Source organism: Berghia stephanieae, chromosome 3 (genome assembly GCF_034508935.2).
Source record: "Berghia stephanieae isolate SIO BIC M18660-M18661 chromosome 3, UCSD_Bste_1.3, whole genome shotgun sequence".
NCBI lineage: Eukaryota > Metazoa > Mollusca > Gastropoda > Nudibranchia > Aeolidiidae > Berghia > Berghia stephanieae.
The window spans coordinates 58,503,732-58,516,231 of record NC_088362.1 but is presented as its reverse complement, the minus strand read 5'-3'; the positions used below and the strand labels follow the sequence as shown (position 1 = coordinate 58,516,231).

At 37.5% G+C, this 12,500-nt stretch overlaps 2 protein-coding genes across 2 annotated transcripts in view; both read right to left on the bottom strand.

Annotated features, from left to right (window-relative positions):
• LOC144968078 (transaldolase-like) overlaps window positions 1-6,332 on the bottom strand; it is a 32,305-nt gene extending 25,973 nt beyond the window's left edge. The window contains exon 1 of the mRNA XM_078906062.1: window positions 6,057-6,332. The gene's annotated coding sequence lies outside the window, so the exon portion shown is untranslated. The remainder of the gene's footprint in view (window positions 1-6,056) is intronic.
• The window catches only part of LOC144968077 (uncharacterized), a 25,425-nt gene that overhangs the window by 2,276 nt on the left and 10,649 nt on the right, over window positions 1-12,500 (bottom strand). Inside the window, exons 5-8 of the mRNA XM_078906060.1 lie at window positions 10,489-10,803; window positions 8,676-8,768; window positions 7,453-7,541; window positions 54-260 (exon numbers count right to left, since the gene is read on the bottom strand). Of these exons, the coding sequence (XP_078762186.1) occupies window positions 54-260; window positions 7,453-7,541; window positions 8,676-8,768; window positions 10,489-10,803 (704 nt within the window). The remainder of the gene's footprint in view (window positions 1-53; window positions 261-7,452; window positions 7,542-8,675; window positions 8,769-10,488; window positions 10,804-12,500) is intronic.

Here is a 12,500-nt window from a genome sequence, read left to right as displayed (position 1 = left end):
TAATTTATCTATTAAATAATTTACTTATTTATTTATCTTTTTAAAAAATTCACCTTGATAAAAGCTTCCACCATATCTGGTACATCAGTGACCATTTCTTGCAACCTATGTTTGTCATCTATGGTGACAGGATCCACCATAGTGAAGCCTTCAATAGCCTCGATAACACGATTCTTCCTCTGAACCACCCGTGTGTGGAGTTCTTCTCCTTCCGCTTTGTAGTTCTCATTATGGAATAAGCTGTGGCTCTCTAAGAATCTCTGTCATTGAGAAAAATAGAAGCAAAATAGCTGTACCACAGCACAATGTAAAACAAAACAAAGTCATAAATTGTTACTTCAAATATCAATGGATTAAGATGATTCTCAAATTGTCAAAACAAAACAATCTGAGACTTCCTTCAACAAGTTTCTTGGATTCAAGAATATGTTTGTGTCGTGAATAGATTTTTACATCTCATTCACGATGAGAAAATAAAATAAATAAATAATATGCCCGAGGCATGAATCTCCACCGAAGTGGGCAGTTCCCGATTTACTAAGTACACATACCTAGATTTTGATTATCCGTTAGGAACGTTTGCTGTAGATTCAAATGGTCAAAGAGAGCGAGTAAGCGGTGACTGCCGCTTATATACGGTGGCCAACAAGGTATGACGTCACAATCACAAACGGAACATCATGACAACAACTCACAACAGCCTCGATCGAGATACTACACACCAACACACAAACACACAACATAAAAAGGCATACTGTTCCCTACATTCCTCCCCCTTCTAAAACAAACCTCATTCTCCAGTTTGACATCTTATAACGAAAAAAAAGACTTCTTACCTTATGAGGCGTTGCTCCAATTGAGCCATAAAACAGGGGAAATAACAACAATAAATCTCCCTTCCCGGGGGCTTGAAAACTTGAAATAAAAATCCACAGGGGGTACAATGAATTTCTCTAGAAAAAACTTGAAATAAAATAAAAATCCGCAAAACATTACTGAAAATATCCATATCAAAACATAGTACTTATGAAAGTTGGACCACAATTAATAAAAGATAACATGTTAGGAGGGATGTAATATTTTAAATTTAATTGGGAACATAAGCAATCAAAATTGTAAGACAATATCAGTGTGGTTGCTTGCTGCACTTGTAAATGGGTGGATATGTCTCATTTTTTCTTTAAAACAATGCAGCTGAAAATTGAGCTTATTTAGTATTTACATTATTGCTAACAGGATAGGGGAGCTCTTTATTAATTGATTGACAAGATGATGATGACCAGGAATAATGTCAGAATTTTTTTTTTTTTTTTTTTACAGCATAGTCGGAACCATGTCCGTTACCAATTCATGTTAATGTCTATAATACAGGTCCTGCCACAAGGTGGTATCCATCATCATTTTGAAGCTTATGCTTCTGACTCACCTGATCGAGGTAGTAAAATACCTTCTGATGTATAGCCATAATTCCCTCCCTCGCCTGCTTGAGGTGAATTCTCATGTGTTCATGTTCTCAGTTCATTAGGGGTACCACTACCATGGTTTCCTGGCCCACATGGTCGTCATGGTACCCTCATGGGTTATTTCTCACATCTTGGCTTATTCTGGTTCCATCAGGTTGGGTCGGGTTCTCTGGGTAGCTCTCTCCCTTCCTCGCCTGCGATTCCGAGGGGTACCATCCCTGGTATCATCAGGTCTTGGGTTCAGGGCACCTTTTTCAGCTGTCATCAAACCTGTGATTGCTTGGGGTGTCATCAGGCTCCCTGTGCATGGTGTCTGCTCCAGATGTCTCTAGTAGTCCCTTGTGCCCTTGAGTCATCATGATGCGAGAAGTTTCTTGGTGGGGAGGTGAAACCTCTACCCTTTGATGGGGAGGTGAAAGTGTCACCTCTACCCCTTCTCCTTCAGCCTTTGGTTCCATCAGGCTGAGCTTCCCTGGTATTTTCTTTGGAATTGAACCCCTTCATCACTGTCACTGCCATGTTGACAGTGGTGACATCGACTCGTCGCTATTCTGCTCAGTTGATACAGACCGTGATGTTGCTCCAGACAGTCATACATACTTTGTTGTTTCTTTCCATGGTCTGGGGGTTTTTTGGGTTTTTTTTTTATTTTATTTTTTTTTTTTTGTACATAGCAACAGAAATGAGTCATGACAGAGTTTGAGGCTTCTTGATTGACCATTCTTCTTAAAGTTTGTGTCTGTTTTTTTTTTTACACATAACAGTGCACCGAAGATTAAATCCGCAATGATGTTGGCAGGACTGATCAGGATTGCATTCAGTTATAAAAACGTCTTTAATTTTTAATTTCTGTCTTCAAAGTGCACTTTTTGCCTCTTCTAATTCCATAGTCGAATTTCATCTTTTCAACTCTGTCTTCAGTGGTTTTCTAGCAGTCTTGTGAGCTTGCTTAAAACAATTTTTAACATTTCACCAATAATTACCCCTCTTCCTTTATGGGTTTAGGCATAAGCTCAAATTCTTTTATGTAAAAACTATCTGTTATTGACTGCACTGCAGATGACGGAAGCAATTAGTAATATATATTCTTCCTGGGTATGTAGCTTCATAACGTCACCACAATTTTTTTTTTTTTTTTTTTTTTTTTTCTCGCTTGTCTTGACCATCTGTCATTGGTCAGAGCGGTGGTTCAGGTCGTGTGCATTTAGAGGCAGGAAATAAATGACCTGAATAAGAATTCTTAACAGCTGCTAATTACTTTCAATGTGCTGGTGATTGAAGTGATCTGATTGGTGAGTTTATTTGTATCTTTGTTGAGGGCCATAGAATGTCATTCTCAACGTATGTCATGGGTATCCCAATGTATTAGAATTGTTAGGTCCTGGCCTCTCATATTTACTTTTGTATTTTAACCACAATGAGCAGCCTTAAGTAACACATTGACATCATTTGAGGATATGCTTACACACAAATCCAAATCTCTTGGAAGTGGCAATTTTAGCAGTTTATTCTCCATCACTTCATTCGTCTAAAGTGGTCATCTTGAAGGAAGAAGAGATTCGGGCCTATTGTATAATATTATTGTGCAGCGTTTACCAGTCTTGTCTGTTCGGCATGGGGCTGAGATGTTTTAAGATTGAAAGACGATCATTAAAATATTTTCCAAGGACAAGGGTATCATTCTTCATCACAATAGGGATTTACGATCTGTTCTTTATTTTGGCTAGACCGATTTACATTGTGTCTTCAGTCGTTGGTCTGCTGGGCGAGGTTTTCCTCAGTTTGTTCATTTCAATAAAATTCGTACAGTCCGAAGAGTAGGGGCACAAATCGCTCATAGTCACATCTGTTTTGTGCCTCAAAAAACTGGGTCCTCTTTACTTGCCCTTGTTTGAACTGGGATCAATTTCAGGCTCAAACTGATCCCTGCCCATTTGGCGCCTTGTCTTCCTTTGGGCGACCTATCCTGGAGCAGTCTCTAGCATAGTGGTCTTGACCTCTACATGAAAAACAGGCACTTGATAGTGGGAAATTGGAGCGAGATCTTGGCTGTGCACGTTGAGCACCTCTTTGCATAACTTCCAAGTCTTGGCTTTGGAGTGCAATGAGAGTAATTTACTTTGGGTTTGCTCATGCAGTGATATCTTTTTGAACATTGCCTCAACACTCATCTCAGTCCTCTGCTGTCCGCCAGCTGTTTTAATGCTTGTGTGGTGAGTCACTGCTCTAATTTGGTTACAATCTTCCAATTCCTCAGATTTTGACCCAGATTCTTAAATTGGAGTATCTTCCTGTTCTATGGTTCTTCTCATAGATGGCGTTCTTCGTGGTAGCCAGCGGGTTCGCCTTATTGTGTCTCTCGCATGTCCACAGTCCTCTCTTTGTGGGTCCATTGATGTGAAGCCTTTGAGAAAATCTTGAGAGGGTGGGTCCAATGTGTGAGTTACAGGTTCAGGACACTCAGAGTAAGGCACCTTGTCCATGGAATTTTGTCAAAATTTACCATCATGAACGAAAGGAACCCGCTCCTGGTCGGACGCCAAAAAGGATGTTTTCGGTAGGCTGATTGTGCCACGCATTACGAATGGTGCATTTCGCATCGTTACAAAATACAAAATGTAGGGTTCATGACATTACTAGCACTTCCTTGAGGATTGCTAGTAGCATCTTGTTCAGGATGCTAACCTGCAGCTTTAGTTGTGATCTGCAGCTCAGACAGTCCCTTCGTCTGTCTCCAGGACCAGACACATTATCATTCAAAACGATTTTGTGCAGGGAACTGTAGCGAGAGGTACCAGGGACATGTTCGCCTGGCTTCTCAAAAACGCACGATTCGGGAACCGAAAATCAAAAAGTTCTAACATATCGCCATTACTGATCTTATCTATCACATCTTCCTTAGTGAGTAAACCTTTATGGGCTTGAATGTCAAGCAAGGTTTTAGCCAAAGGCTTGCATATCCCAGATGACCTCAAAAGGTCCTTGGCAGTAATGACATTAACGATAAAAGTCTGTAAACTTGGAATACTCTAAGATCCCCTCTCACTTGTTTACAACACCTACACCGCAGCTGATAGCTTTCAACTATTTTCATTGTTTAATCACTGGGTTCGAGGTGGTTTTATCCTATTTAGACACTGACCAGGTGTCTACGGCAAGTGGATATATATGGATGTAAAGAGTTCAGACAAACATCCTGTACTTAATAGGGGTTGTTAGGAACATGTAAATGAAGATGAACGCTACTGTCTGGTGAGACAAAACTAGCAGCCTGTGTAGGTTGTTCAGCTGGTTAAGTGATTTATCACTTACAACAACTTAGTCTAGTGAGTCTACCTGAGTTGAGTCCAGTTAGTGTTGACTTAAGAACTAGAGATAGAGCTGATTAACCAGCCATCTGGGAGCCATGCAATGCATAGGAATAGTACTCCAGATGTCAGTCTTTGAGACTCTAGTCTCATGCATAAAAGATAAGCACCCTACCCTGTATGCATGGTAGGTCTTGATTAAACTCAGTTTAGACAGACTTCGACCTCTGTTGTAATCTTCTGGTGTTATCACTTACAGCTAAGAGACTAGTTAGCTAGTCTACCTGAGTTGAGTCCAGTTACTGTTGACTTTAAAACTAGAGATAGAGGTAATTGACCAGCAATCTGGGAGCCATGCAATGCATAGGAATAGTACTCCAGAAAGCAGTCATTGAGACTCTAGTCTCATGCATAAAAGATAAGCACCCTACCCTGTATGCATGGTAGGTCATGATTTAAACTCAGTTTAGACATCGACTTCGCCTTCTGATGGATATGTTTACAGAGTATGGATGTAAAGAGTTCAGATAAACATCCTATACTTAATAGGGGTTGTTAGGAACATGTAAATGAAGATGAACGCTACTGTCTGGTGAGACAAAACTAGCAGCCTATGTAGGTTGTTGAGCTAGTTAAGTGATTTATCACTTACAACTTAGTCTAGTTAGTCTACCTGAGTTGAGTCCAGTTATTGTTGACTTAAGAACTAGAGATAGAGCTGATTGACCAGCAATCTGGGAGCCATGCAATGCATAGGAGTAGTACTCCAGATGTCAGTCCTTGAGACTCTAGTCTCATGCAAAAAAGATAAGCACCCTACCCTGTATGCATGGTGGGTCTTGATTAACTCAGTTTAGACATAGACTTCGACCTCTGTTGTAATCTTCTGGTGTTATCACTTACAGCTTAGAGACTAGTTAGCTAGTCTACCTGAGTTGAGTCCAGTTACTGTTGACTTTAAAACTAGAGATAGAGGTAATTGACCAGCAATCTGGGAGCCATGCAATGCATAGGAATAGTACTCCAGATAGCAGTCATTGAGACTCTAGTCTCATGCATAAAAGATAAGCACCCTACCCTGTATGCATGGTAGGTCATGATTTAAACTCAGGAGTTAGAGACATCGACTACGACTAGTTGTGTAAGTAAAAACACCATGACACCTATTTTATGAGTGGTTCACCAGATCAGCAGATAGTTATAAGGAATAATGCATAGTAGGTCTCATCTCCTAGTCATTTAAAGCATTTCCAAATAATTCAATGAAAATGGGAAAGGTACTCACCAATATTTTGTTCCTTTTTTGTAGAGTGAAAATCTCTCTAAATATTATCGTAGTTAAATCACTGAAATACTGATAATTAGTTGAGAATTGCCGACCCCTAAAACGGCGAATAGCTGCAGAAATAGCAGTTAAGACCTCTCTGGTTGGGTAGCATCCACCAACTCCCATGTAATCCAGAGGAAAAATATCGTGGCGCATCTAAACATAATCCGTTGAAATTTTAGAACAATGCTAACTAACGACGGACTTGTTTACAGAACTCTTTTTTATGAAACTAATTCCCGTGCCCATGCACGTGGTGTCTCCATGCACGATTTTCATGGCAGGGTTCGAAATTTTACAGTTACACTAAAACCACAGTGAAAATTGTAAAACTTTATTAGTCGCAGCGCCAATTGTCGTGAATAGATTTTTACATCTCATTCACGATGAGAAAATAAAATAAATAAATAATATGCCCGAGGCATGAATCTCCACCGAAGTGGGCAGTTCCCGATTTACTAAGTACACATACCTAGATTTTGATTATCCGTTAGGAACGTTTGCTGTAGATTCAAATGGTCAAAGAGAGCGAGTAAGCGGTGACTGCCGCTTATATACGGTGGCCAACAAGATATGACGTCACAACGGAACATCATGACAACAACTCACAACAGCCTCGATCGAGATACTACACACCAACACACAAACACACAACATAAAAAGGCATACTGTTCCCTACATTTGACAAGCTGGGGTCGCTTTAATTCACTGATAGATATTTTTGAAGTAAAACTATTCTGACCAAACCTTAAAAAGCAGTATCCAGGTTTGTCGCAATTTCAGCGCACAACGTTCAAAAATTGATAAGCAACAGTGTTTGAAGGGCACAACAATTCATTAAAGAAGCGGCAGAGAACAATACTAATTTTAAAAATCTTTGACCTATGACCTTCATCATGAGACGACAGATCGTTTCGAATGGACAATTAAAATGTTATATTATGAAAAGGTATTTTTTAATATTGGATAAAAAAAAAGTCGAAGGGTAGTTTAGATGGCGTGTGTGTGCAGATGGAAGTTTTCTTGAATACAAAATGGAAATTGTTATTATATCCACCATAGCGGAAGAAATTGTTGTCTCTTTTATTCTACTGTAATGGCAAACCTAAACCTAATAGACTCAAGAATGCCAGCCAATGCTGGACATGCCATGCATTTTGTCTTTAAATCTACCGTAAACTGTGGCCACAGGCTGTAACTAAAAAATAATATATCCAAAACTAGTCAACAGTGGTTTGGAATCTAATGTTGAATCATTGAAACACGATTGACGGAAGGACTGGATATTCGGGAAGGGACTTCAATGTGCGTTCTATGACATTGAAACAAGACTAAATACCCCCATATTACTCACCTGAATCAGGATCTCTGTTTTCTTCAGAGCATAGACACAAGAGAAAATGGCTTCATACCTTTGTGAGTAGTCTTCAGGTACTGTATTACCTTTGAAAATCAAATAAAGAATGTTAAGTGTCAACAAGCATATTATATTTGTTTGATAACGGTTTAAATATGATCCATCGAATCAATCTGGTAGTAGAATGAACTATTTGAAAACTTGGCCATAATATAAGCACATATCACTTTCTGAACTTTTATCGCTTCAAAAAATGGAGTAATGTTTCGTCATGGAAATAATTCATTCATGTGTGAATATAGGGATATATCCAACCTTTCGTGTCTTCTGAGCATTCATGGGACTGGGTTGGATGCTGTGTTAAGAAGAAACACGGAAATATTGTAAACATCTCTGCGATGTTGGTCGAAGAATGGAACAGCATCTCTCGGGAGATAAATTGAATATTACATCAGTTCCATGAGAATAAAAAATAACTGCTTATGGATGCCTGAGGTGACAATACACACTATCGAATTCAATAAACAAAGGAACTTTGTTTTATTGGGATCTTTTTTACTTAAAACGGTACTATTTGTATATTCTAATAATATATGTAATAATATGGTACAATGAGCTGAGGGCTGAAATCAAGAAAGTTAGTCTCGGTTGACGTCTTTATCTTAGATTCAAAATAATAAAATGGTCTCTTATTAGATTGCTTTTACGTTAATCGGTTAATCGGTAATAGTATGCGCTTGGCAAGAAGCTCACAACATTGCCATCCGGAGGTATAATGGACCAACACACAAAACTCTGTGTAAACATGAAGTTTATAGTCTGGATAAGACAGTTAAGTGATAATTACTCATAAACGTGGATAGCAAAAAAAAAAACAAAACAAAAAAACAAAAAAACAATAGCAAATACCCAAGTGACGTCAACTTCATTATATCTATAGGGTGAAGAGTGAAGAAATGTGGTTCTCTTTCGGTACTACCACATGCTACATGTTTTATTTAATACGCATCATTGTTGTATGAAATCCCCCCCCCCCCCACCTCTCATGGGCAACTAAGACATTGAACATCTGCGTATTGGAGATAATAGACCTTAAAGACCGTCAGCTTACATCAATCATCAAGAAACTGAAGCTACATGGTTACAATAGAAAATATCTGATCATATCGGGCCATTTTGTTTTCTCTTTGAGTGTACTTCCAAAATACAGACTCACTTACTATTGCTGTGTTTAGGTTGTAATGTTACCCTCAAGTTGAAAACATCAATTGGGTGAGATGGGATTGCTTTAGTGGCTGCAGGATTTTCTTTGTCTGTGTAGAATAATAAAAAATATATTCAGATAAACCAGCAAACCCCAAATCCTTTTGTTTAATCGTAACCTACATAATATGTTCGACTTTGATTAATATCTAAATTTTGTATCTAATATTTCTCATAATTTACTTAAAGATGTTTTCTTTTTGGTTCTAGAATAGATAACATCGTACTTTTCATACATACATAAAAGCACAAAACATTAACACAATCAAATTAGAAGAGCTAAGTGTTGTGTACAAGTAAAATATAAGGAAACACACACTTCTCTGCCCCAAGCCCTGCATTCAATGTTTATTTATGTAATGCAAAAAGAATTCATCGAAAAGATTATAATGTATTAAATCATTTCAACTATCGGTACATCTCTGTGGTGTGATATCATATCAGGAGATCTGAAGTCCAAAGCTCAGTCAAAGAATGCTGATTTGTTGGGATCATTAAAAAAATACCGTATATCTTTATAACTGCTTTGTTTGGTTTTGTCAAAGAAAACATGTTCAGAATCTAATCTTGTACGAAGTTTGTCAAAAGAAAACAGGTTCAGAATCTAATCTTGTACGAAGTGTGTGGTTTTGTTTTAATAAAGACATTTTAATATCAAATCTACTTTAGACTTGTGGAAGTGGTAGGGATAATTCCTCAAGTGAGTAGAGGACGTTGTCTCTCTCTAAACCGGTAAATACTTCACCGGTTTGCAGCTTTTGTTTCACTTCCATCATGGTATATTAAATGGTTCTGGTGTAATATTTTGAGTATATACTTTTTGGAACTGATTCTGTTGCAGTGTCACAGTGAGACTGTAGGGTGGTTCTAGACTAGTTACAAGGCTATTGGTTTTAGATACATTTCTGATCTCTGAACCTGTCAGCTTTGTATTATCTTATTCTTAGCTGTTTGTTAATTTGTTTTATCTAAAATTTTTTGACTATTTAATAATTTTCCTTAAACTGTCATTGAAATAGCACAATAGTGTTGCAAGCAGCTTGAAGCCTCTAAAATATAAACAAACAAACACACTGTGTTAAAAGCATATTGTCAATACCACGGGCAATGTCGTTGATACTTGTTGACTCTGTTTCTCAATGGTACGGTGTTTTGTTGCGTAACAAAAATGAACAATGTTAAGGACGGTTCATAGCCAGGTGTGCTAATATCCGCAAAAGTCTAGCGCTAGCATTGTTTCGTTTCCAATACACTTTACTCTGCTCGACAAAGGTCTGAATGCCTAGCTTTTTGTTTTGGCGGATATTCTTAGAGTGATAATACAAAAGACACCTAATGGGTGACGTGACTAGTGCTGTATGACATGAAAAGATGGTTCCAAATAACGATCTGGGACCAAAAATAAAGAATTATGAAGTGAATCGAGCATAATAAAATCATGGAAATGGGCAATACATTTAAGTGAAATACCCTCCAGTTCTATACACCAGATCAATTGTTCTAACACTGAAAACTATGTGTAACCATTATCGTTTATATTCTGAATGAGAGAATTGAATGACATGGTGGTCTTAATAACAAAGAGCTAAGTGACGTCAACTTCATTCATTTCAAACAAGCATTCGTATGTTTGTTCCTATAAATAAGAATGCATTCGTCATATTGTGCAACGTAAAAAAAATGAACAGATTATAGAATAAAACAAATATATCTTAAAATAACATAAACAACACAAAAAGAAACCAATAGGACTGGAATACTGGAACTTACCCGTCCCGATCTTCACATTCATAGTGGTAACGTTGGGATTGTGTTTGTAATCCGTAGCAACCTTCCATTTGTTTACAAACTCCTTGACAACGTCCACCATGCCTGTCATGCTGGCTGGCTGTTTGTCCAATTCATGAAAGGTCCCATACTGAATCACACAGCTCACGGTCTTGTAATGATTTTTACTCAGCTTGCTGTCCAGTGATATTCCCAATTTTTCTAGTATATCTACCATTTTGTCATTTCCTATAAATCCTTCACGACCACCAAGCATCTGCTCAATTTTCTTGTAGAATGTTTGTAAAGTGTCGAACTCTGTAGAAGTAAATTTTAATATAACTGACTTCAAAATAATGTTGTTTTTTTTTTGTATTTTATTAGTTCAAAGTTCAATAATAATAGGGACAAAATTGTGACGTCCTTGAGCTTTTTATAAAGGTTCGAACCGGTGGCAGTCTGCCTCTGTCCATCTAGCAGTGAATAGGTGGTTGGGTCTGTTAGATCAGCCTGAGAATACTTTGTAATAGGCCAACTTCCTATTTAAAGAGAAGCAAACAATTCTTATTGTCCGCTTTATGAGAAAGAAATTGGTATAAACTGGGATGATCGAATCTTATAATTCTAAAGGGGGTTTAGCCCAGTGCATAGCTTAATTCTTACCATTACTGCCACCGTTTTATGTTGAAATTCACCCTGAAAAGGTGCAAGCACATAGCTTTAGGTCGAGGATTTATTTATAAAGAACTCAATTGCTCCTTAATGATTCATATGCAATTGTTCAAAATCAGCTTTTTGAAAGTTGATGGATCATCATCTATCGCAACTTATCACTACATCTTGTATGAATTGGCGATGCGGCATCTAAAGTTTGCAACTCATCTCATGTGACTTTTGACATTGTTTTTGTAAATGTTGCTCGAAGCTCGAAGAAATAAATAATATGAAATTGAATGTGAGCTTCGATTTTATTACAAGAACAGATCAAATGAACGTTTCGGGTTTCCCCTTTATCAACAAAAAACAGGATGAATGTAACACTACAGGTGAGTGAGATAATGAGTGAGACAAAGGAGCATACTATTTCCTGCCAACCAATGTTTTGTTTATTCATCGTAACAACGCCACTGTCACATTATCTCACTCATCTGTTGTATTTCATTCATCCTGTTTTGTTGATAAAGGGGAAACCCGAAACGTTCATTTGATCTGTTCTTGTAATAAAATCGAAACTTACATTCAATTTCATATTATTTATAACATTGTTTTTGGGACACCTTAAAAAGCTTTAATGTACGAGAATGGGGCATATTGAGCTCTCATCTAAAAGCCATAGCGAAGACTGCTTCATCAGCAGTGTGTTACTAGGGTTCATTTGATATGCAGGGAAATTGAATCTTGCATTGTCAGATGCAGCATTTCTCACCGAGTTGGTACATGGAAAAATTGATTTCAATAATTTTTCAATTTATTTATTCTACAGGATGTCCCAAATGTTTTGGTGTGGTTTTAAAAAATGAAATAAATTTACAATCAACATACATAATAACATGAATAATGAAAGGCAATTTATCCTAATTTTATGTAGCTTACTTGAATGTTGAAATTCCCTCTATTGAAAAGTTTTACATGACAAATACAAAATTCAATCGATTTCACTATGATTAGCATTCAATTTTTTTTCTATCAGAAGCTTTATGTGTCTTTTTAACCATATTCCTTCTCGATATCGCTGTGTAATCGATGGCATTGGTGATTCTTCTTATGGGGTTTTATAAGCATTTAAAGCTGCTCCATGACCTTTGGGACATGTTGCATTTTGTTGATTTGAGTGTAATGTCGTGATCAGGTAAGAAAAAACATTTAATGAATTTCTATTCCATAGCATAGGATAAGAACTTGGACAGATGAAGCTGAGAAAGGTGGCGCTGCTTTAATAGAATTGGCAAGAGATAGATCAGCTTGGCGGAAGATGACCTCCGACGTCTGCTTCAGATATGGAACTACATGATGAT